The sequence below is a fragment of the Armigeres subalbatus genome, chromosome 1 (genome assembly GCF_024139115.2).
Source record: "Armigeres subalbatus isolate Guangzhou_Male chromosome 1, GZ_Asu_2, whole genome shotgun sequence".
Taxonomy (NCBI): domain Eukaryota; kingdom Metazoa; phylum Arthropoda; class Insecta; order Diptera; family Culicidae; genus Armigeres; species Armigeres subalbatus.
The window spans coordinates 107,782,041-107,808,382 of NC_085139.1; the positions used below are offsets into that span (position 1 = coordinate 107,782,041).

At 41.9% G+C, this 26,342-nt stretch overlaps 2 protein-coding genes across 2 annotated transcripts; one reads left to right on the top strand and one right to left on the bottom strand.

Moving 5' to 3' along the window:
• Nucleotides 1-1,334: 1,334 nt before the first annotated feature.
• LOC134205143 (uncharacterized) lies at nt 1,335-18,225 on the top strand. The gene is made up of 3 exons (XM_062680104.1): nt 1,335-1,419; nt 1,478-1,929; nt 17,299-18,225. The coding sequence occupies exons 1-3, from the start codon at nt 1,403-1,405 to the stop codon at nt 18,114-18,116; spliced, it is 1,287 nt and encodes a 428-aa protein (XP_062536088.1). The 5' UTR covers nt 1,335-1,402; the 3' UTR covers nt 18,117-18,225.
• On the bottom strand, nt 11,919-15,963 carry LOC134218227 (uncharacterized protein K02A2.6-like). Its single transcript, XM_062697152.1, is given in 4 exon segments — nt 11,919-12,562; nt 12,565-12,681; nt 12,684-13,956; nt 15,855-15,963. Coding segments are annotated over 3 exon segments (1,944 nt in total). The 5' UTR covers nt 13,867-13,956; nt 15,855-15,963.
• Nucleotides 18,226-26,342: the final 8,117 nt, after the last annotated feature.

Genomic DNA, 26,342 nt, shown 5'->3' on the forward strand with positions numbered 1-26,342 from the left:
AATAGAATGATGGTTCATGTTAATAACAATTCTATCTTTGCTGATGAGAAATTTGCTTTTCGCCATGGGCATTCAACCACCCATCAGTTATTAAGAGAAACGAATTTAATTCGGCTCAACAAATCTGAAGGATATTCGACTGGAGTTGCTCTTCTTGATATAGAGAAAGCATTTGACAGTGTTTGGCATGAAGGTTTGATTGTAAAATTGATGAATTTTAATTTTCCTCTGTACATCATTAAACTAATCCAAAATTATTTATCAGATCGCTCACTTCAGGTAAACTATCAGAATTGCAAATCTTTGTTTGCAGATGACACGGGCCTTTCAGCCAAAGAGCGAAGCCTTCGTGTCATTTGTAGTAGATTGCAAAAAAGTTTGGATATTTTCTCCACTTACTTGCGAAAATGGAAAATTTCCCCGAATGCTTCCAAAACTCAGCTTATAATCTTCCCACATAAGTCGAGAGCTTCCTATTTGAAACCTTCTAGCAGACATATTGTCACTATGAATGGGGTTCCAATTAATTGGTCTAACGAAGCCAAATACTTAGGACTTCTGTTGGACCAAAAACTAACTTTAAAAATCACATTGAAGGCCTTCAAGCCAAATGTAATAAATATATTAAGTGTCTATATCCACTTATAAACAGAAAATCAAAACTTTGCCTTAAGAACAAACTTTTACAAAACAAAAAAACAAACAAATTTTTAGACCAGCCATGTTGTATGCTGTGCCAATATGGACTAGTTGCTGCAATACCAGAAAGAAGGAACTTCAGAGGATTCAAAATAAAATTTTGAAAATGATTCCGATGTTGCCTCCGCTAGATAGTACAGAATTTCTAATATTGAGACATTGCCACAAACGTTTAATAAAATAATTTCCAATTTTAGACAAAAATCGTAGCAATCATCTATTGGAACGATTAGCTCCTTGTACCCTTAGTACCCTTATGTCGAATTTACTATACGGCATTCACCTTCATTCAACATTTAGCATCTAAGAATTTGTCATTATAATAAATACCCATATCCAATTGAATCAATTGTTTCAGATACTACATAAGTCCATTTTAACTATTCCGATATAACAATAAAAAGCTTTTTTTCAACAAACAGGCGCCGAAAATTAGATATTTTTTATAGAGGCCAATGTAGTTATAGGTCAAAGTCAACGACGGGGGTACTAGCAATTCAGAAATTGCAACCGATGCTCGCTAATAACTCTTCAAAGTTTAACAAAAATCATTCATATGCAGTTACTCAAACAAACGGTTCACTTACTTCTCGTTCAGTTTCACCAGCTACTGACTGAAACATTCTACCTTCGCAGACAAAATGTGCCATCTAAGCATTTTAATGCGTGAACAGCTCTATCACTTTTCAATTACTGACTCAACATGGACGATCCACAAAGGTATGTTTTATGACGTGATCTGAGATTCGGATGATTTTATCGTAAATCTGTCTTCTAGGAGCACCATCGGCGACAGTCTGATCCGAGAGTACTCCAGTGAAACGTTCTGCCGGTTGTGTTTCTCACAAATCCACGAACTGCATCGCGTATTTCCCCCGAACGGGCAGCCAAATAAGCTGCTAGTGCGAAAGATTCAATACTGTACCAACATCGATATCACGTTCGGGAAGGATAGCAACGCGTGTGTCTGTACCAAATGTATCGCACTGGTGGAAGAATTCTTTCGCTTCAAGCAATTATGCAGCTCCAATGAGCAGTGGCTGGAAATATACGACGGGGGACATCATGTGGCGTCAGGGCGTAGATCGTCATCGGTGGCCCTTTGCCGGACACCTCCGAATCCCTCCTTGATGGAAAGTTTGAACACTAATGATTCGCTGATTACCATCGATTTGGAGAATGTGGCCAGCGCTGAGTTGCTTAACAATGATACCCTGCAGACCAATTCTAGTAAGTGTCTCGTTATTGTAGATTTAGTGACTGTTACATAATTAACCGATTCTAGGGTGTACTCCAAGATGAATTCGTCTAATTAGCTCCAATTGCTATAGGGAACCGGTGCTGATGATGCATTCTAACTTGTGTTATACAGCTGAGTAAAAAAATCATGGCCCCCAGAAGCGAAACAAAGTGTTTTATCATAGCTTGGTAGGAGAGGGGTGGGGGCAGGATGTTTTCGATCATTCAGTAATCTGGGTTCAATTATTAAGTAGTTTGTCAATAACTCATTCCAGAGGCTGAATTTCGAAATGTGTTGTATGCTGGACCTCTATTACGAAGGTTTTTCTACAAATCTGCCTAATAGCTCGTTGTGTGAATTCCACTAATAACTGAGTTATAGCGCTAGTTGCAGCAATTTAGACTAAATTATTGAAATTATGTTTTTATTCAGTTTAAGTTACTGTAATGAAATGGTTAATTCATTCTTCATTCATCCAAACTAAAAAACTCAAACATGTCCATGCCAAACAACCTGTCAATGTTCGTCAATCGACTAGTCATCGAATGCAACAAGAAAGAGGCGCATCCACAAGGAAGTCAACTTGATGGCGCCGGATGGGAAAAGGGGGATACAACTTTCAATAACTTTCCTGGCAGTCTCACTACAAAAATTGTGATACAATAAAAACGATAAAAACGCAGGCTTGCTTAATCATTTTTCAAAAAAAAAGTTCGACTTTAAATCACATGTTGGCGTTGCGTTGCTGTTGGAACCTGATTGGGCACTGTTGCGATCATACTAGGGTAGAAGCACTATATTTCGCCAACCTAAACGTACGTTTATCTCTCAAATTGTCGCAAAATGTAAACAAATCTAAATATTGAAGAGGTGTCGGGATTATAATGTTAAACAGGTCCTTACCTAGCAGATCTGATTCAATAATGACGATAAACTATTGCTAATTTATATAAATATGCCGTTTAATTAGCAAGTATTCTGATTCAATTTTCGCCACCTCCGTGATCTAGTTTTCGCCGACCCCTTTCTAGTTATCATAAAATGATGGTTTGAACGGTTATTTAATCCACTAACGCCCGGAGCTTAGACAACACGTATTGCGCGCTCACAAAATCTGTTTTAAATAGACGAATCCAAATAAAAATAAGAAGAAAGAAAATTAACTCAGGGTAAAATTTCAGAAATATGAATGGAATTTCACCAGTGACGAGAATTGAAACCGTTAGTAATCGCATTTCTGAACAGTTTTTTTTTTTTTTATCTATTGCGTTTATTTGACAGACTCAGGCGTGTATAACACTTAACGGAGCCGAGACTTATGATATTTACAATCGATATCATCTTATTATCAACAGTTAGTAAAGGGAAAGGGTATAGACCAAGATACTCGTGGCGACTCAAGGTTAGATTGCGTAATTTCAGGACGGACTAGGTTGGGATTTAGGTTTGAGGTATTACAGCTGCTCATCCGGGTATTTGACGTCATTAACGGTATAGCGTAGCGTCGGGCTCGAGTTGTGGTTCGTCAGGGAGCATCTTCCGGATGGCCATAGCTTCGTATTACACAGAACAATAAGACAAAAACAAAACAAAAACGAGAAAGAAAAAAAAATAGGGGAATTAGACTTTTATGTCAGACGAGCAAAAAAGGCATAGATGGCCTGCATATAAACCACATCGCGATCCCCCAAAACACCTCTTAGTTCCCTGTAGGGTTGTTTACCTCGGTCCACAAGGGTATCCAATAGTTGCTCTCTGGAGGCGTCGTTTTCCGAGCAATACCAAACTACGTGATCGATGTCATCGTAACCGGCTCCACACTTACATAGGTTGCTATCGACCAGGTTTATTCTATAGAGGTGTGCGTTTAGTGAATAGTGATTGGACATAAGTCTCGACATCGTGCGAATGAAGCCTCGGCTTAAGTCCTCACCTCTGAACCACGCTCGCGCAGAAACTTTGGGAACTATGGAAAACAGCCACCGTCCAAGTTCATTGTGTGACCAAATCATTTGCCAATTTTGAAGAGTACTCTGACGGACTAATGGAAAAAACTCGTTGTTCGAGATTTGTCTATCATAAACTTCACCTTCCTGTGCGCCCACCTTTGCTAGCGAGTCCGCCTTCTCATTGCCATAGATTAGGCAATGGGATGGGACCCATACAAAGGTAATCTTGAATGATCTTTCGACCAAATCACGCATATGCTCTCTTACAGTTGTAAGAAAGTAAGATGCGTGCTTAACAGGTTTCATCGACCGGAGTGCCTCGATAGAACTAAGACTATCCGAGAAGATGAAATAATGGTCTACGGGCTGATCGGAAATTATCCCCAAAGCGAAATTAATTGCTGCCAGCTCAGCAACATAAACCGAACACGGTTCTTGAAGTTTTCGGAAGGTGGTTGAATTTACATTGAAAACACCGAAGCCAGTGGATCCGTTGATGCGAGAACCATCAGTGAAGTATCTGTTATTGCAATTGACATGTTCATATTTTTCAGAAAAAATGGAAGGGATAGATATTTGTCGAAGATGATCTGGTATTCCTTGAATAGCGTGTTTCATGGACAGATCGTATTCAATTGAGGAACTGTCATTGACGAAGTGAACTCGAGGTGGATTATAACATGGAAGACATAGATCTGACGATATGTAGTTGAGATAGACTCGCAGATATCTTGAACGATGAGCCAGTTCAAGCATATTATCGAAGTTTTCTAATACAAGTGTGTTACTTGTTCCACATTTGATCAGTATTCTAAGTGAGAGCTCCCAGTAACGGTGCTTTAAAGGAGTGACTCCAGCAAGCACCTCCAGGCTCATGTTATGCGTTGAATGCATACAGCCAAGAGCAATACGCAAACAGCGATATTGAATTCGTTCCAATTTGATTAGGTGGCACTCAGCTACTGAGAGGAAGCAGAAAGAGCCATACTCTAAAACAGAGAGAATAGTCGTTTTATATAGTTTGATGAGGTCTTCCGGGTGAACGCCCTACCAAGTTCCGGAGATAGAACGAAGAAAATTGATCCTTTTTCGGCATTTCTCTATCAAATAATCAATATGGGTTTTCCAGGTACACTTGGAATCAAACCAGACTCCAAGGTATTTAGAAGATAAAGATTGGTTTATGTCATCTTTCAACAGCTTGAGTTTCAGTTGAGCTGGATACCGCTTCTTAGTAAACACTACCAATTGAGTTTTTTTGCGGAGAGAACTCGATCCCTAAATGTCTGGCCCAAACAGTCAGGTTATTTAGGGAATTTTGCAATGGTCTTTGCAGGACATTTGCACATGAACCTCTTAGGAAGATCACGGCATCATCTGCAAGTTGTCTAAGCGTGCATTGTCCTTCCAAACAATTGTCAATATCTTTAACATAGAAATTGTACAGCAAGGACTTAAACATGAACCTTGGGAAGGCCCATGTAGCTATTTCTGGAAGTTGTCAGAGTGCCGAGAGTAAAGTTCATGTGTTTTACTGACAACAAATTGTACAAGAAATTATTCAAAATAACGGGTAATCCACTACTGTGCAGATTGTCTGACAGTACTTCTATGGAAACTGTATCAAAAGCGCCCTTAATATCCAAACAAACTGAAGCCAGTTGTTCCTTGTGCGCATAGGCCAGCTGTATATCTGAAGAGAGCAACGCTTGACAATCATTTGTTCCTTTACCTTTTCGAAAACCGAATTGAGTATTTGACAGTAATGCATTTTGCTCGACCCAATGGTCAATTCTTGAAAGGATCATTTTCTCCAATAATTTCCTCATGCACGACAGCATGGCAATCGGTCGGTATGAATTGTGATCAGACACTGGTTTCCCAGGCTTTTGAATAGCTATTACTTTGACCTGTCTATTGTATACTGGTCATAATTTTAAAGGTTTGATCAGTTTTTCCAGCATTTGTTTATTTTGGTCTGTTCTTCAAACGGATAAAAACTGCTATTTTTAGATGCATTTTTCGTCAGTAATCGTAGAATTACAATAACAACATTTTTAGTTAACGTATGCATGTTTACTAGAGCTGTGCGATTGTTTAATACAATTAGGTAAAATATTCCACTAGAGCTTAAAAAAAACTACTTGTTTTACCAAGTTGGCGAAATATAACACAGGGGCGATGTTGGGCGGTAAGACGAATAAGTAGATTTCGTTAATTTATTCTGGGATGTCCGAAAGAATTACAGAATTCCTGATAATACTAGTATTACCCAGAGTCGTTAGGTGACGTTAGGTGACCACTAGGTATAATATTGAAAGTAGTTTAGAACTTAAATGAACGCGAATTCAATAGAAAAATATATTAACTCGTGTCGCAATGGATTTGTTATTAGTAGCTAAGGTTTCAATAAAAAAAATCATTCCGTTGTACGTATTCAACCTAACAAGTTGTGGTAGTATTTTGCTCTGCAATAGGTTATGGGCCCAGCAATTGGACCATAACCGGAGTCGTTTGGAAGAAGTTTATTTTCAAAAAAAAAAACCCATCAAAAAACTTTATCAAATTGAAGTACATATTCGCAAACTGAAGCTGAGATGTCGCACCCTGGTAATGAAGTCCAGCAGAATGGAAGGATCGCAGCTAAAGCAGGAAGCGTTTGTGTTGGCGGAGAGCAATAACTATAGCTTGGTGCTGGATGCGACCGATGCACGAGGTGCATGGAAGAAACTGGAATCAGCATTCCAAGACAGCGGCTTGAACAGAAAAAAATGGGTTGCTAAGGAAATTCACTTCGATACGTCTTGTCAACAGTCCAAGTGTCGTGGTCTACGTCGATGAGCTGATGAGTACGAGCCACAAGCTAGCGTCAGTAGGATTTAAAGTGGATGATTCCTGGTTGGCCGCAATGCTCCTAATGGGTTTGCCGGAAAATTATGAGCCTATGATAATGGGCCTCGAGGCTTCTGGCTTTGCACTAATTCAAAATACTTCAAGATGTCAAGATCGAACGTGGCGGTATGAGTTGCGCCAGAAGAAGAAGAGAAGAAGGGGCATCAAGCTTGTACCAAAAACCGGTAAGCCGATGGCAATAGAGCACAAAATCAACGAGAAAACGTGTTTTAACTGCAAAAAACCGGGCTATTTGGCTGCAAAGTGCCCGGAGAAGCAACCGCAAACTAAGCCCAACAAGCACAAAGGTCTTTGTTATATTTTGCCATGGGAAACATGAGCATCAGTGAATGGTATCGCTAGTCAAGTTGAAAACCGAAATGGGGGACTATCGAAGTTGGATTTTTCTCGCAATCCGTACGTAAAACCTAACTTCGCTAGTAGTGCGCTAGTCTAATTAGGCCCTAATTAGACTAGCGCGCCACTAGCGAAGTTATGTTTGACGTACGGTTTGCATGAAAAATCAAACTTCGCTAGTCCCCTATTCCGGTTTTCAACTTAATTGAGTATATTTTGATTTCGGTGCCACTAGCCACATGGCACGGCCGGATCAAAAGTTCATTGGTGAAATGCGGATGCATCACAAGGCTGGAACAGCGAACAACACCTGTATGAAGGCTATAGCAAAGGGTTTCGTGGTGCTGGATAGTAACGATGTCAGTGAAGTTCTAAAAATCTCTGATCCAACCATCCATCCAGCCATCAACTTGCTATCAGTGAGTGCAATCTGCAAAAAGGGAAATACCTACTGTCATTTTCACTAAGGAGAAATGCAAAGTTTGGGATGCTGATGGTGATCTGGTCGTCAGCGGTGTTTATTTATTTATTTAGAGAAATCGTTTTTGGCCGGCGGTATAGAGCTTTGGCATCGACGTTTGGATGGGGCATCTTCATGAAGGTGCCCTGTAAACGCTGAAAGAAATTCCGAATGGAATCGACTTTCAGAATGGGTATCTAGCAGACTGTATTGCTTGTCTGGAAGGAAAACATGTGAGGCGTTCGTTCTCACGCAGTGAATCAAGAGCTGAAGAGCTTTTGGAGTTGGTACACTCCGACCTCTGCGGTCCAATAGAGGTTCCAACGTTAGGAGAAAGCCGTTTTTTATTACGTTCCTAGACGATGCAAGCAGGCGAGTGGTGGTTTATTTTGTGAAGTATAAAAACCAAGCACTTGCAGCGTTCAAGTCATTCAAGGTCAAAGCAGAGAGAGAAGGTGGTAAAAAGCTAAAAATCTTGCGCACAGGAACGGAGTATGTGAACGCAGATTTTTGGAAGCTTTTGGAGTCGGAAGGAATTCGTCAAAAAGTATCATGCCCATACACGCCCGAGCAGAACGGGGCAGGTGAGCGGTCGAACCGCACACTGATGGAAAAGGCTGAACGATGCGAAGCTAGATAAGAAATTTTGGGCAGAAGCTATTTCGACTTCTGCCTATGACGTCCTACGCGTCCTACTAAAAACGAAAAGGCATGGACTAAAAAAAGCCAAACCTGGAACACCTCAAGATTGTTGGTTCTAGTGTAATTACCTTAATACCGAAAACTAAAAGGAAGAAGTTTGTTGCCAAATCTGAAAAGGGAATTTTTGTTAGCTATTGTGGAGATACGAAAGGCCACCGAGTGTACAATCCTGTGAATTGTCGTTTCAATGTTAGCAGAGATGTCGTAGTGTTGAAAAAAGGTATCGCTACCTGTCTAGAAGGATTCCAAATGAAGCCGGTAGAGTTCATGGAGCTATGTTGGGAAGAATTCACTTATCCGTTGAACTGTAGCAAAAAATCTACCTGGTTCTGCTGTGCTTCCTGATACTATCGAGCAAGAAGAAAGTTTCAACCAAATGAGTGACAATCCTAATAATGCTGAGGTAAAGGAGGGAGCCGTCGGTTTTGATAGATCGATGAGTGAAGTAGAAGCTTTTGAAGACACCTGTGCCAATTTTGCGATCCCATCGCAACTTAGTAGACCAGCTGATGAAACGCAGCAAGAGTCAAGGCGCAGCGGTCGGGAGCGCTGTTGTCTATGCAAGTATAAAGATTTCATTAGTTACGGTTCCTTCTCTGGAGGTACTTATTCTCTTCAGTTTCCTTCAAACAAGACGTACAATGACGAAATTGATGATCCGATGAGTTACGAAGAGGTTCTGCGGTGGCCGAGATGTAGTGGATGAGATGTAGCCTGGATGTAGTGCTGCAAGAGTTTGGACTGAAGATGTCAAGTATCGACCCCAAGCATCGTTGACGATTTTTTTGATCTTTACAAACGACAGGAAGCTGAAGAAGAAGTTGAAGGCCCATCTTCAGAATCGCTTGTGAAGAAGGCAAGCTTTGATTGAATCAACAAGCCTTCATAGAAGAAATCATTCATCGATTCGGTTTGGCAAATGCCAAGTGGCAACACCAGCAGATCCAAGGAACAGATTAAATAGATCAATGGGACCGAATACAAAATCTGAGCTCAAGTTACCCGGCTCGATATCGCATTCGAAGTGAACATTGTGAGCCAGTACAGTGCCAACCCCGGACATCCTCACTGCGATGCGGTGAGATAATACGTTAGGGAACATCCATAAATTACGTAACGCTTAGAGGAGGGGGGGGGTCCCTGAAGTGTGACAATCTATCCAAAAATTTCAGATGTTTCATACAAAAAGTGTGACATAGGGGGAGGGGGGTTGAAAATGGTCGATTTTTGCGTTACGTAATTAATGGATCTTCCCTTATCTGAAAGGAACTATCACAAAAAAGCTCGAGTATTCGGAAAGCGGTCCAGCGGAAAAATTAATTAGTAATGCCGATTGGGGAGGAGATACGGACTACCGGAAATCTACAATTGTTTATGTTTTCATGGTGCAAGGAGGGGCAATCTCATGGTGCTTCAGAAGCAGCCTCCCCAGTTCTTTTTTTACACGGGTGGGTTTTAGTTGATTACGACCTTTTAGCGTTAATGAGACTATGAGTTAAACCTATGAAGGTGGTAATTAAAAAGCTGCGAAAAATCAGGTCAACCGGGAAATTGAAAAACCGTGTAAAAAAATATTGGGTTCAGCTCTCTCATCCTGCGAAGCGGAATATATGACTGTTGTGATAAATGGGCCGATGATTTACACAACAACAGATTAAAATCTTTATTTAAAACCAATTTCAACAATTTAAAAAACGCGGCGTGGTTACTGTTGCAGTGGTGGTGAATGCACTTAATGAATGACTGTTGCTGTCGGCTGACAGATTGCTTCCTCTCGTTCGCTCGCTCGATAGACGTCAGTCCACCGTTAAATAGATGGTGCGTTTCTGGGTCGTAGGGTGGTCCTCCCAACACCTCCCCCTCTTAAAAGAGATGATACGGCTCATACCTCACGGGTTGTCTTCTGGTTCTCGAAGACTGGCGAAGCTGGCTCGGTTCCTGCTGAATAGTAGCTCTTGGTGGCTTGACTGGTGCTCGGCGATGAACCTCCCTTGACTGTAGTTCATTGAGGATATTGCTGCTTGCTGAAGCTGACTGCAACGGTTCGGATGGTTCTGGTACTGCTGGTACAGTAGCTGAAGGTTGACTGAGCCCGCATGAATCCAAAAGTATACTGAGCGGGATTTGAGTACACTTGTTTTGCGCTGTTGATGATAGTTGTTCTGATTCATACCGTTTCTTCAGTTGATTGCAGTGTGACCTAATAAGGTTCCGCTTTTCCGGTAGCCACACGTTGTAGATGACTCGACCAATCCGTTCTAGTACTTGACCGGGTTCCCATGACCAGGTATTGTTTCGATGTACTTTCGTCCAAACCAGCTCTTCTGCATCGTAGTTTCTTGCTTTCGTGCCATGCTTACGGTTGAACTGACTTTCTTGCTTTGATTCAGCTTGCTTGTAGAACGAAGTTGGTGGTTTCAGTAGATCTAATGATGTCCTTAGTTTTCTTCCCAGTAACAGTTCTGCTGGTGACTTCCCTTCAGGTGCGCTACGACAAGGAGTTGAGCGGTAGCACAGAAGAAAAGTGTCAATAGCATCGCGGAGTGTTTCTCCCCCCGATGTGATTTTACGAAGTCCTCGCTTGAATGTGTCGACGAATCTCTCGGCGAGTCCGTTTGACTGTGGATGATACGGCGGCGTTTTCAAATGTAGGATGCCACTGTTACTGCAAAAGGCTTCAAAATCTTCACTGGTGAACTGTGTACCGTTGTCTGTAACCAATGTTTCCGGCATTCCATTTCTGGAAAAGATCTCACGGAACATGGCCACTGTAGCGGACGTTGTAATACGTTTGGTAGAGATGACTTCTGGCCACTTACTGAATGCGTCGACAACAATCAAATAGTAATTACCGTCGACTGGTCCAGCATAGTCTGCATGAATTCGCTGCCAAGGTTTTTCTGGTGTAGGCCAAGATTCCATGTTGGTTTTACTGTTGGTCTTGGCTGCTCTCGAACATTCTACGCACGTACGAACACGATGATTGATCTGCTCGTCGATTCCAGGCCAATAGACGTAGTTACGTGCTATGGATCGCATTCTTTCTACTCCAGGATGTCCTTTGTGTAGTACTCGTAGAACTCGATCTCGAAATTTTGATGGAATAACCAGTCGTTCCCCATAGGTGAGGCAATCGGAGACAATGGCTAAACTGCCCCGACGCTGGTAAAACTGTTGAAGCTGTGGATCGCTGATTTTGGACTGATTTGACGGCCATACCCGCATAATTACAAACTGTACATGGATATTTTCCCGTGCGGTCGACAACAGTATCCTTTACTGTTGACAACTGTAAATGAACAATCTCATATAAAGTTTTAACAGTTTGTGGTACGGTTATTTGACAAATAACAATATGTTGAATGGGTTGTTAAGTTATGTCACCATAAAAATCGTCTGTTTTCGCGTGCAAAATTTTCGCTCAACAGTATGATAAAATGTTGACATATAATGCAGGAAATAAAGAACATTTTAGAGACAGCATGTTATATGTTGACATTTAGTGATGATGTCGAGCAGTTATGGTTGAATCGATCGAAAAGTATTCGATAACCGCAACGTAAATTGTGAAGCTATATCTTACATCGTAATAATGATTCTGACCATATAACATGGTGTTTTATATTATGCGGGATACTATTTGAACGAACTGCTTAACCTGCTTCAATACTGCATCCGACTGTGTTCCTGCTTGAATCATCTTGAACGTGACTGGCAGAGCTTCCACTGATTGCTTGACGATGTCTTCCATGGTGTCTTCCAGTTCAATCGATGCGATGACATATTCTTCATTCGGACGGACGTGAGTGTTGATCAGGCGAGAAAGGATATCAACATAACCAAAACTTTCCGTACTCACGTATTTGATGTTGAAATCGTACAGTAGCAGCGTTAATGCCCATCGCTGTAGTCTGTTGGCTGTATATACTGGAATGCCTTTCTTGGAACCAAAAATAGCTAGTAAAGGCTTGTGATCCGTTTCCAGTATAAACTGTCGTCCAAAAATCATACGGTGGAACCGGGTTACGGCGAAAATCAGTGCGAGTCCTTCCTTCTCGATTTGGCTGTAGTTGGACTCGGCTGGTGTAAGACTTCTCGACGCATAGGATATCGGTTTCACTGATCCATCTGGTAGCTTGTGGGCAATGCGCGCACCGATTCCGTAATTTGACGCATCCGCCGACACTATGATTTCCAAGTTTGGATTGTAGTGCGAAAGTGTTAACGGTGACTGCAGGATTTCTCGGAACCGATTGAATGATCTTGAGGCGGTGGCATGGTGGCGATAGCTGCTGTCTTATTCGGATCGGGTCTGATTCCATCACCATCCAGAATTTGCCCCAAGTATTCCACTTGTTCCATGTTGAAATGGCACTTCTCGATCCGTACTGTTCTAACCGTTGAAGCACTTGTTTCAGATTGTAGTCGTGTTCTTCTTTGGTGCGACCACCCACTAACACGTCATCCAAATAACCAGAGGTCTTTTCGATACCACTCAACACTGCGTCCATGATCTGCTGGAATGCACCCGGAGCTGATTTGATACCAGGTGTGAGGCGTGTATAGCGGAAAAGTCCCTTGTGGGTGTTGACTGTTAGCAGATGCTGATCTCGGGGATCCACTTCCACTTGTAGATACGCGTCCGACAGGTCGATGTGACTGAAAAACTTGCATCCGGCCATCTTGGTGAAAATGTCTTCTGGCAAAGGAAGCGGACACTGATTCGACTCCAAAACATCGTTGAGACCCGTCGAAAAATCAGCACAAATGCGAACCTTACCGTTCGGTTTCCGCACTACGACGATCGGAGCTGCCCAATCTGAATGATTGATTGGTTTGAGGATTCCCAAATTCTGCAATCGATGAAGTTCATCTTCTACCGCACCTTGTACACTGTATGAAACTGGACGTTTTGGTCGGTAAACTGGTTTTGGTTCTCCTTTCAGCGTCAATCGCACTTTTGTTTTTGTGCAAAGTCCCATTTCGTTTGAAAACACTTTTGGGAACTGAACTTGCAGAGTATTTTGGGTACGTGTTTGTTCACCACTGATCTTGTTACAAAACGAACTGATAGGCACGTCCCATAATCCGAAAAGCTCAATCCAGTCAGAGCCAAGAATATTTAACTCCAGATTGGGTGAAGCAACACGACACAAACATCTCTTCGTTTTGTCACTGATGTTTACATTGCACAAAAATTCCCGGGCGAGATCAAGTGATTCCCCTGAAGCAGATTTGGCGTTGCATGACGGTGGAATTCCTTGAGGTTGTCCGATTTTTCGCCACAATTTGTCGGAGATAATTGTTATGTCCGACGCTGAATCAAACTGCAACCGAACCGGAACATCGTTGATATAGATTTCCACGTACTTCCTCCGCTGACTGATGTTCTTCACTGACACAATATTCACATCCTTGCTGTGCTTAGAACTGTACTTTTTCTTCTTGTTTTTACTGCCGCTGGTATTTCCAGTTGAAAAACAGGCACAATATCCTTCTTTATGTCCTTTTTTCTTGCACTCGCGACACTGATGTTCACGGAATGAGCAATCGGCAGAAAAATGCATTCCCCCACATGACCAACATGGGGTTTTCGGTTGATTGTAGTTCACTTTCCCCCCGGCACCTTGTTTGTGTTTAGGCTTGGAAGGTCGATCCTGATGAACTGCATTAACAGCACTGAATGATTGCTGTTTTTCTACAAGACTGTTGTCTTGTTTCAGGTTCAGAGTTCAGTGCGTGATTTATCATGTTCCGGACAGCAGAACGATCGCGCGGTCGCCCGAAATATCCTGTTCTGCACTGCGCGGCCGGTAATAAAATTAATCAGTTCAGTGCGTGATCTCTCTTGTTCCGGACAGCAGAACGATCGCGCGATCGGCCGAATTATTCTGTTCTGCATTGCGCGGCCGGTAATAAAATTAATCAGTTCAGTGCGTGTTTTATCATGTTCCGGACAGCAGAACGATCGTGCGGTCGCCCGAATTATTGTGTTCTGCACTGCGCGGCCGGTAATAAAATTAATCAGTTCAGTGCGTGATCTCTCTTGTTCCGGACAGCAGAACGATCGCGCGATCGGCCGAATTATTCTGTTCTGCATTGCGCGGCTGGTAATAAAATTAATCAGTTCAGTGCGTGTTTTATCATGTTCCGGACAGCAGAACGATCGTGCGGTCGCCCGAATTATTGTGTTCTGCACTGCGCGGCCGGTAATAAAATTAATCAGTTCAGTGCGTGATCTCTCTTGTTCCGGACAGCAGAACGATCGCGCGGTTGGCCGAATTATTGTGTTCTGCATTGCGCGACCGGTAATAAAATTAATCAGTTCAGTGCGTGTTTTATCATGTTCCGGACAGCAGAACGATCGTGCGGTCGCCCGAATTATTGTGTTCTGCACTGCGCGGCCGGTAATAAAATTAATCAGTTCAGTGCGTGTTCTCTCTTGTTTCGGAAAGCAGAACGATCGCGCGGTCGGCCGAATTATTCTGTTCTGCATTGCGCGGCCGGTAATAAAATTAATTAGTTCAGTGCGTGATCTCTCTTGTTTCAAAGCGGGCTTGGTAGTCATAAGGCTACTGCTTCTGCCTCATAAGCAGGAGGTCGTGGGTTCAATCCCAGGTCCGTTCCATTCTCCTACTTTGTATCTTTCTCTTTATTTATCATGTTCTAGCAATCGCTAGAACTGGAAATGGACTTCCATACCGTTTCCATTACTATTCCTATACCTTCAACTTGAGTATTCTATCAGTAATCTGCTAGAATTGGAAATGAACTATAGAGCTCGTTTCCTTCATCCAATTAGAAAATCCATCAGTTACCTTCTCCTATCTATCACATTGGCAGCTCGTTAACCAAGACGGACCTCTGCCTCTCCAACCTAACCCAGAAATTCCAACAAATTCCGCATGAGCTCGTGGCAAGTGCAGAGGTATATTCGGCTTGCAGTGGGCGAGTGATTGCATCATCATTTCCTCCCCCTTCCCTACATTGACTTGCATTCTGACGTGGCAGGCGCCAGTATGACCTAACAAATGAGATCACCAGTACTTGTACATTGAAGATGTGTGCTAGTCCCAAGCAAACATCTGTTGGTTCCCTGTGCAAGAACAGCTGATCTGGTCATAATGGAGTAGCAACTACGAGCAGTCAATCAAGTTCAAGCTCAAGCTCAAGCTCAAGACTGTTGTCTTGTTTCAGGTTCAGTAAACTTTTACAATCTTCCACCACTTTTTCCAGAGAAATGTCTTCTGTCTCATTCAATTTGGTAATCAACCTCATACGAATGTCCGAATCTCGCGACGATTTCAGACCGCACACAAAAATGAGACATTTAAATTGCTCTTCGGACAGTTCTCGCAACTTGAAGTCCACACACGCTTTGTTCACTTTGCACGAATACGACACAAAATCATCCGAATCTTCTTTTGTCGTTTGCAGACACAAATAACGGCGGTGAAACACAGAAACTGGAGATCCAAAAATCGTTTTCAATTTCGCGACTGTTTCACTGAATGTTAACTCTTTTGATAGTCTAGGCAAAATAAAACTTGTGAACCGTTCATGCGCTGCTGGATTCAATTTCCTCATCAGCAATCGGACTTTCGCAGCATCGTCGAGTTTTTCGGCATCTTTGTCGAACAAATCCGCATACCGTGCGTACCAAGAGTCAAAGGTACAGCCTTGCTCCGGATCATAAACGAACTCAGTGATGTTGCTAGAGAGCGAATCCAAAACAATTTCGTCCCTCGACAACTTCTGAATGGCCAGCTGGGTTGCTGAAACCTGCTGAGTGAGTTGCGTCATCAACTGCTGCTGCTGTTGGAGGATTTGCATCAGCATCTGGTTGGAATTCTGCGATGCGCCTCCTGATGCCTGCTGTACAGTTGGATCCGGCATTATGCTGCTAACCTTAACTTTTCACTGCACACACGCGGTATTTTTGTCGACCGAAAAACTGACTTTTTCCGACGGAATTTCGCGAAACCGACACTGAATATACTCGTCGACACTTTGTTGTGATAAATGGGCCGATGATTTACACAACAAACAGATTAAAATCTTTATTTAAAACTAATTTCAACAATTTAAAAAACGCGGCGTGGTTACTGTTGCAGTGGTGGTGAATGCACTTAATGAATGACTGTTGCTGTCGGCTGACAGATTGCTTCCACTCGTTCGCTCGCTCGGTAGACGTCAGTCGCTCTGACAGATTGTGTCAGACGATGAGCCCACCGTTAAATAGATGGTGCGTTTCTGGGTCGTAGGGTGGTCCTCCCAACAATGACCATGTCTCGCACTATTCAGGAGGCTACGTGGTGAAAAAATCTTCAACCGCAGTTCCTAGATGTTCAGTCTATTTCCGTACATTGCGATAATCAGTCGGCAATCAGCATCACAAACACTGGATCGTAAAACCCCCGAACAAAGCTCATCAGCATACGATACCATTTAGTGCATGACAGTTTGCAGCAAGGCGTCGTGAAGCTAAACTACATATCAATAATGGAACAACCCGCCGATGGTTTCACCAAACCGATAACCATGCAGAAGCAGCAGGAATTTCGGAAGATAATAAGCGTCGCGGATCAGGGAAGAGTCTTGCGATCATAGTAGTATAACCTAACAAGTTGTGTTAGTCTTTTGCTCTGCAATAAACAGTCTGTTCGCCAAAAGGCTATATTGGATATTGAACAGTGGACTATTTTGTACCTACTTACATATTTTTGCTAGCGCTTTAATTTCGTTATCAGTGGAATTCAAACAACGAACTGTTATGCAGAGTTGTAGTTAAACCTTCACACTAAAAGCCCAGCACACCATACAACACATTTTGAAATTAAGCCTATGGAATGAATTTTTGAGACACTACTAAATTCTCGAACCCAAATTACTCAATGTTCAAACATTTTCTTGGGTGGGGGTTGCTCCTTCAGATGCTTTTTGAGTACTCTGATGTATTGTATGTATCCTAAGATATTTGTTTATTCCTTTTTTTATAGCAATGGACGAAACTGCACTAAAATTAGAGGACTCTGTCGAAGAAACAAGGATAACTAACAATGACGTTAACGAGGTTACGAGCAGTGGTCGTTGCATGCGGGCTCGGAAACCGACTACAAGAATCATTCAAGAAGTCCCACTCAATTCCATGGCTAAAATCCCCATCAAAATTGAAAGTGATCTGGATGCCACATCTGCATCGGAGACCAGCGAGTGCCGCGAGTTTTCTCCGGTTATCGAAGGCGGCGCCAACGGATCCCGTGGATTCACCTTGGTTCGGGGCTCCAAGTCCCGCAGTAACCGACTCTATCTGGTGTATCAAACCTATCGGTATAGCAACCGCAACAACGACGGGAAAATATGGCACTGCACTCGCCGAGGGAACATCTGTTGCAAAGCGGTGGTAATGCTCGAGAAAGATCGGATCATTGAATTGAACAATCACCACCACAATCATCCACCGCCGTTTATGCCACAGAGAAAAAAGATCACTAACGACGCACCGAGTACTAATTCGAAAAACAACGTAAAAATTTCGTTGGTTTTGAAAAAAGAGAACGAATCGCGACTTCGTCGATCGAACACCAGGTTTGGCAATCAGACTGCGAAGACAAGCGAAGGAAACAAATGGTTCATCAAAGCTAATCGAAAAACGGTCGACGGATTTACGTACACTTTCTGTGGTCTGAGAAAGGATGGCATCATTCGCCTGAAGTGCATCTCGAAAGGTTGCGCCGGTCGTATCTACATGTACAGCAATGGGGATCTGTTCAGCACCAACAAGGAGCATAACCATGCGCCGCATAATTCTGATTAAAAGAAAAACAGTGTAATCCAGTTATTTTTTATCTTTATCCACGAGATTTTCAGTCCAAGGCTGGCTTATCTCGTTATTCCAGTTATATAAATTTATCAATAAAAATAGAGTAATATGGGGGACTTTTTTTTATTTTTGAGCAAAAAAACTAGCGGTTTTCGGGAATCTCTTCGTAAAGAATGTTAATGGCACTAACTAGCGTCACCTAGAAAGAAGTGATATAGTGGACCGAATAAATTGTTTTAATCATTCAGTCGATTTTCCCCATGTAAACTTCAAGCATAATGAGACACACTCAGCAGAATTGACGGATCTGGCTAAATTTTTTACAATAGTTTCTGAAAGCAACAAACTTCACTTTCAAGGAGTAGGGGGACCCGGGGAAAGAAGGCCACCAGTTAAAATATAATAATATAGCAGATCGAATAAGATAATGCAATTTTCATCAGATTTTGTATCGAAAATCTAGAACAAAGCTTAGAATTGATGAAAAAAAATGCTTCTTGGACATGGTTAAAAATTATAATGAGATCTTAAAAGTAAGGTTTTTCGAAAAGCATTCTATATTTATTAGACCTCTTCATGTTTTCAAAAAGAATAAAAAGTTCAACCGATCAGGGCTTGGTGGTCATATGGCTACCGCTTCTGCCTCATACGCAGGAGCTCGTGGGTTCAATCCCAGGCCCGTTCCATTCCTCCTGCTTTGCATCTTTTATATATTTCACATGTTCTAGCAATCGCTATGGGCCTTCGTATCGTTTCCATCTTCTATCACTCTATCTACAACTTGGTTACTTCTGGTCAATCCGCGTTTTTCTTATCAAGGCTTCTAGAATATACCATCGTGATGATTGTGCCGTTCCTCTGCACACCAGATCTCCTAATAGCGCCCTCGAGTGAAATTTTGAACACTAAATTTTAAAGTGCATCACCCTGCTTCTATCCGTCTAAGGTCACAAACGAGGTTGACACTTCGTCTGCAATCCGGATACTTGATTTCGAGCCATCCAGCGTTGCACGTATCAGTCTAATCAGTTTCGCTGGAAAACCATGTTCAGACATTATCTGCCACAGCTCATTTCTTTTCACTGAATCGTACGCTGCTTTGAAATCAATGAACAGATTGGATATTGAAACGCATCGTTCTATTGTTTCGTGAATTCGTTACCTTAGAAGACCTTACAGGACCTTACATCTATAACATCCGAGAAATGTCGTCCGTCGATCAGCACGTGGTCTATCTGTGAGCAAGTGTCTCCACTCGGATGTTGCCAGGTGTGTTTGCGGATATTCTTACGTGTGAAGTAGGTACTGCTGATTGCCATCCCTCTAGCAGCAGCAAATGTTACAAGTCGCAGACCATTATCGTTGGTAGCGGAATGACGGCTTTCCGTACCAATGACAGGGCGAAAGAAACTTTCCGATCTGCGCATTTGCATCCCCGATGACAATCTTATCAAGGCTCTCATAGAACGTCATCAGGTCTATCGTTCGTTGAGGCATAGATGCTGATCAGGCTATAGTTAAAGAATTTGCCCATTATTCTCAACACGCAAATGCGGTCGCTTATCGGCTTCCCCCGGATAACACGCTTCATCTGCTTCCCGATAACCATGAAGCCAACTTCTCGTTCTGCTCTGTCACCGCCGCTATAGTAGATGTGGTACTTGAATGAAGTGTTCGCTATGGGATCCACCGCCCGGAATTCACGTTCTCCAGACCTGGGTCATCGTATTTCCTGGATTGCTGCCATACTCACGCCACTCACACTTCAACATTTCATATCTGTATAATAATACAGACAACGATTTGGTAATACACTATAATGTAACCTGTTATATCTTGCTATGCTGCTGTGTTTGAAACCTCGGATATTTTTTTTGGGTTAATGAAAACAGTCAAAATGGCGCTCGTAGTGATGACCAACAAATTTTGTTAAAATTTTCATTATTAGTCGCTAAAAATGACGCTGGATTTCATTTTCTTTCATGCATACATAACCATAGAAAAGTACAAGGATATTTCAGCAATAGCAAACGATGTATGCCTATAAATACTGCCGTGAATCGCAAGTCAGTCCCATCTGTATATGGATTCCATATACAGATGGGACTGACTTGCGATTCACGGCAGTATACATATAGCAAAGCCACGAATCGTACATTTTGGAAACCACGTGCTTTTTCCGGTTATTTTTAAAGAGTACGAGCTTCTTCTTCTTCTATGGCTCTACATTCCAACTGGAACTTGGCCTGCTTTTCAATTTAGTGTTCTATTAACATTTCCACAGTTATAAATTGAAAGCTTTCTATGCCAGCCAATGCATGAGTATGTATCTTGTGTGGCAAGTACAATGGATACACTATGCCCAGGTAGTCAAGAATGTTTCCCACCCGAAAACATCTTGGACCGGACCGAGAATCGAACTCGCCATCTCCAGATTGACAATCCTACACCTTTGCACGCAAGGCTATACTGGAGACTCCAGTACGAGCTAAGAGAGCCATAAAGTACATGAGAACAAAACAATGGTACCGTGACCTGCCCTAATTCCGCGCATTGCCTAATTCTAGCAACTCTATAACCATCAGAGACCGGCGGAGTGAAAAACTGTCGAAATGGCAACGTATGAAAATGCATGAAATCGTGAAAATGGTACTGGCAGCACTTGAACTTTTTGCTTGCTTCTTATGGATGCAAAAAGTAAACAAGTCGAAATGGAACCGCTTTTGACGGTTCGATTGGAAACAAGATGGCGTCTTCGCCAATTTCTTATTCTAGTATTTCTACCTAATACCGTGGATTTTATTCAAATTGATGAATATAGAGGTACTATCTGTCATACACCTCACATTATTTGGTGATTGGGTAGGTGGGTGTACCAATTGTCGCCATACATAAGAACAACTTTTTTTTTCAATAAGTAAAAGACATGTGGTTGAACTTTATATATCAAGGGGAAGATTTTACTTCCTGATCATTAGAACAGCTCTGAAACCCATATACAAATTTGTTATTATCCTCAAAATTAATTAATCCATAATAGGAACGCATGCACCAGTTGTGGCACTATTCTTAATTTTGGTTCCTTATTTGGCAAATCCCATTGTTTCCTTATGGGATTGGCCAAATAGTGACCACAAGTGCGACAACTGGTGCAAAGGACGTCAAAAATAAAGCAAAATCAATTTTTACAATTATGCTTTGCTTGTTTTGAAGGAGATCAAAGGTGTTATCGTATCATATGAATATATGCTAGCAGAAAATGTTAGCAAATTATTATTCTGGGTATTTGTGACGTTAATTAGGCGCTAAAAAATAAATGTGAAAATGTATGGCTCGACCAGCCAAAAATTTCATCCGCTTAGCAAAACGCTAAAAATTATGGTTATATTTCCAAGTCATGTAACATAAATTTTTTAATGATATTTACTTATAATATCTCATTTAGCGCATTTTTACAGCTATAAAATATGAGCTGGGTACTAAAATGATATTTAAAATTCTTAGGCCATCTTCTTCGCCAGTAGTGTCTAATACCGTGATAAGACTATACCGTGAACTAGTCATAAGACGAGTTTGTACAATCCCATTTAATTCCACCACTTAATTGTACCTTGACTTAAGTCGAGTCAAGTACGAGACACTGAAGACGACCTTACTGTTGAGGTCGAAATACGTATCTGTCAAGGTACAATTAAGTGTTGGAATTAAATGGGATTGTACAAACTCGTCTTATGACAAGTGAAGACATTCCACTAAAAAGCTCAAAATAATTTTCTTATACCGTGAAAAATGAAACGTAACTATCACATTGGATACATAGACCACTAGACAATATCGTACAGGTATTAAAACATTCATGTTAGATATCCACGACATTTTATGCGTACGATTCCATATTGCGTATTATTCCAGTACTTTAGATGATTATACAATCAAGCCATGTGGTGAATTTAAAATTCACCACACGGTTTTCTACTCTTATTATCAAATGTTCAAATCTAGCGTAATAATTTTCGTACAATGCTGAAATCAAAGTCGATTGCTTAGCATAAGTAAGCAAACGATCTACGGATGTTTCATCCCCATAGACGTTGTGGTTCTCTCAATTCGTGCTCTTAAAAAATCACTAGAAAAAGCACGTGGTTTCCAAGACGGCCGATTTGTGGCTTTGTTGTACCTATAACCACCTTAACCAAACAGAAACTTCTGTTGGAAGACTTGAAGATGATATACATCTAATGAACACACAAAACGTCTATATAATACGATATCATCTATGCGATATTTACCACAGACTATTGACGTAAATATTTTTCCTGTACAGTTTCCTTTAAAAATGTAGGTAGAGTATGGTTCATCTGAATACAAATCCTCCCATTGTCTCCAAATTTACTTAGATACTGGATATCACCTATGGGAGCATCCGTCAATTACGTAACGCTTTGAGAGGGGAGGGGAGGGGGTGCCCAAAGTGTGACAATCCATTCAACATTTTTAAGTGATTCATACATAAAAGTGTAACATAAGAGGAGAGGGGGTTTGAAAATGGACAATTTTTGCGTTACGTAATTAAGATCCATTAATTCTATCCCTATCTAAAATCTAAATAAATGTGAAGTAAATGAAAAATCAATAAACGCTTTCAAAACGTCAATATTGAGAAGTTACTAAATTAATGATTTCGTGTGTGTTACTTCTACGTGAAGTTAAACGATTTACAATGATATGGAAATGCTAATATCATCTTCCAAACTTGGACGTACATGTTCATGATAGCATTAGAGGCGAAAGTATAGAATTGATAGTTCCGTTAGGATACGGCAGGCATGAAGAATGTTTTTATAGAAGTCGATTTGAAAGCGAGCGGAGGGCAATATTTGTGATGGCACATATCACACGACCTTCCTTCTGCCAAGCTCCCGTATGAAAGGGGAGGGAGAAAACAGAACTGTGCAATAAAAATCCTATTCGACTAAATGCTGATGTCATATTAGAAATTTGGAGACAGTACTCGTCGATAGCAAATCCTTCCGCACGCGATGGCATATGAGCAAGTCAAACCACCTTCCTTTTGCCAGTGGAGATATATCAGCTTCCACACTGATATTCTTCCCTCCCCCTTCATACAGGAGCTTGGCAGAAGGAAGGTCGTGTGATATGTGCCATCACAAATATTGCCCTCCGCTCGCTTTCAAATCGACTTCTATAAAACATTCTTCATGCCTGCCGTATCCTAACGGAACTATCAATTCTATACTTTCGCCTCTAATGCTATCATGAACATGTACGTCCAAGTTTGGAAGATGATATTAGCATTTCCATATCATTGAGAAGTTGCTAACTTTCCAAGCAAATTAAGCTTTTTCTAGTAGGTTTCTGTGTAGAATAGTAATTTTATATGACGTTTTTTAGTATGACCTAACAATTCAATTGAAATTTGTGTATGATTCAATTATTTACATATTTTATTGTAAATGTGCTATTAAGTTCATTATTTGAGCTTGTTTGATAGGGAACGGTATTAGGCAATTTTCTGCGCGGTATTTGGAATCTTCTGCTGAATAAACGCGGTATTAGGCATATTCAAGTCAAACACAATTTTCTTCATTTTTTTATGAGTTAAAGTACCAAACATATTTTTCCCTTCAAATGTATTTAATATTCATTAAAGCGACATAGTTGTTAACCTTCCGCAACTCGCTTCAACTTTCATAACACGAGAACTCGCGTGTTGTAAAAAGTACAACAGTCCTTAATTCCGTTATAATGAAGCCAATTCAAATGATATCAACCTGATTTTTTCGGGAAAAAATATAAAGGGGATATATTCTCTCATTGAGCACATTTTTTGAGTCGATCTTCGCAATAAATGGCGCAATGTTTCTTATAAGAATTCTAAAAACTCTAAAAACTCTGAAAAAATCTAGATCCATCTACAATCCCATGCGGCCCTATGAGTCAAGAAAAAAAAAATGATTTAGAATTCTCCCACTGTGCGGTGCTAGTGTACATGAAAATACCAGTTTGGTTGGATATCTCGAGATCTATGGGATTTAGTTTTGTTGACGTTGATGACGTTGGTTTTGTTGACGTTGATGACTAAACCTGCGGAAGACGAGTCGTTGAGCTTACTCTGCATATCAGAGCCCCGTTGAGCGAGAAGTTCAACGTCATCAGCCTATTCGATGTCGTTTAGATTCTCCATGGTTAAAGGCTGTTAAAGGTTTGACACCTACCAGATTAACGTCGATTACAATAAGGAACAGTAACGGTGATGGAATACACCTTTGTCTCACACCAGCTACGACCCGGATAGGGCCAAACAAGACCCCATTGTGCAGTACTCTGCACAAGAAGACCTCGTACTATACCTCGATGAGGCCGATAATTTTCTCAGGAACCCCCTTGCGTCTCAGGGTGACTACATATTCTCAAGAATACCAAGTAAAGGGACTCTTGGAATTCGTTGACTTGCTCCAGAATTATACGGAGCGTGACAATAAGGTCCACACAGGATCTTCCGGCACGGAACCCGGTCTGCTGCCGCCTGAAAGTCGCATCGATCTTTTCCTGAATCCGGGCTAGGATAACTTTGCATAGAAGACGGTACACAGCAACATCATGTCTGATAACTGATGAGTACACAGTCAGGTCATCCTTTTTGGGCACCTTCACTAAGATACTTTGCAACCAGTCGACCGGGAAGGTTGAGGTGTCCTATATTACGAAATAAACGTTGCAGAAGATGAGCAGAAGTCATGGCAGATGTTTGAATCTCTAGCAGTGATGGCGCTCCGGTGTTGACGCACGTTACACGTCGCATCCTGGACAGATCATGCTGAGGTGGTGGTGGCCTGGTTGGCACTTGAAAAAGGGTCGGCCAATAACTGACCATTTGCCTCTTTCACAGGCATCGTTGCATTCATATTCGCCCCGCTTAAGCGTTGTGAGATATCGTAGAGGAGGCGAATGTCCCTGGTTGCTGTGGCTCTCGGAGGAATTTCAGAAAAAAAACGCCGGAGAAATTCCTTTGAGGAACTGCTGGAGGATTTTTTTTATTCATATATTTATTTAGTAGGCACTCCGTGTTCTTAAGCGCTACTGAACCGTGATCTACTGTAGTATTCTGCTGTACAGAATCTATGGATACCCGTAGTTCGATATTGTTGTCGTTGCCGATATCATCGTGAGTCCTTGTGTCCATTTGTCCATATGGTGAGTCCAATGATCGTTGCTTTGTTCGGTTGCCATTTTTCGAAGTACGTTGGAGGAATGCATTCGAGATCAGTTTTATCAGTTGTTGTCTGGCAGACGTGTCCGTGAGGCGTGACCCCAAACGCAACCGTTGGGACTGCGCTACCGGTGTGGTGGAACTTTCGAAGGGATTGTTGGACAAACTTCCGGAGGACTTCCCGGAGAATTTTTCGGAGGAATTCCCGGAGGAATTTCCGGAGGAATTCCCGGAGGAATTTCCGGAGGAATTCCCGGAGGAACTTCCGGAGGAATTCCCGGAGGAATTCCCGGAGGAACTTCCGGAGGAATTCCCGGAGGAACTTCCGGAGGAATTCCCGGAGGAACTTCCGGAGGAATTCCCGGAGGAACTTCGGAGGAATTCGGAGGAACTTCGGAGGAATTCCCGGAGGAACTTCCGGAGGAACTTTCAGAGGAACTTCCGGAGGAATTCCCGGAGGAACTTCCGGAGGAATTCCCGGAGGAACTTCCGGAGGAATTCCCGGAGGAACTTCCGGAGGAATTCCCGGAGGAACTTCCGGAGGAATTCCCGGAGGAACTTCCGGAGGAATTCCCGGAGGAACTTCCGGAGGAACTTCCGGAGAAATTCCCGGAGGAATTACTGATATTGCATTAATCAAACCGAAAGTCGGCCATCTTGAATTTCAAAATGGCGCCAAAAATCGATTTCCGGCTTCTACTCGTCGAGCTCATTCCGGCAATACTCATATTGCATGGGTTTCCGGTCCTTTTATCAAACTGGAAGTCAGACATCTTGAATTTCAAAATGGCAGTTTCCGGCTTCTACTCGTCGAGCTTATTCCGGATATACCCATATTGCATGGGTTTCCGGTCCTTTTATCAAACCGGAAGTCGGCCATCTTAAATTTCAAAATGGCGCCAAACATCGATTTCCGGCTTCTACTCGTCGAGCTCATTCCGGCGATACCCATATTGCATGGGTTTCCGGTCCTTTTATCAAACCGGAAG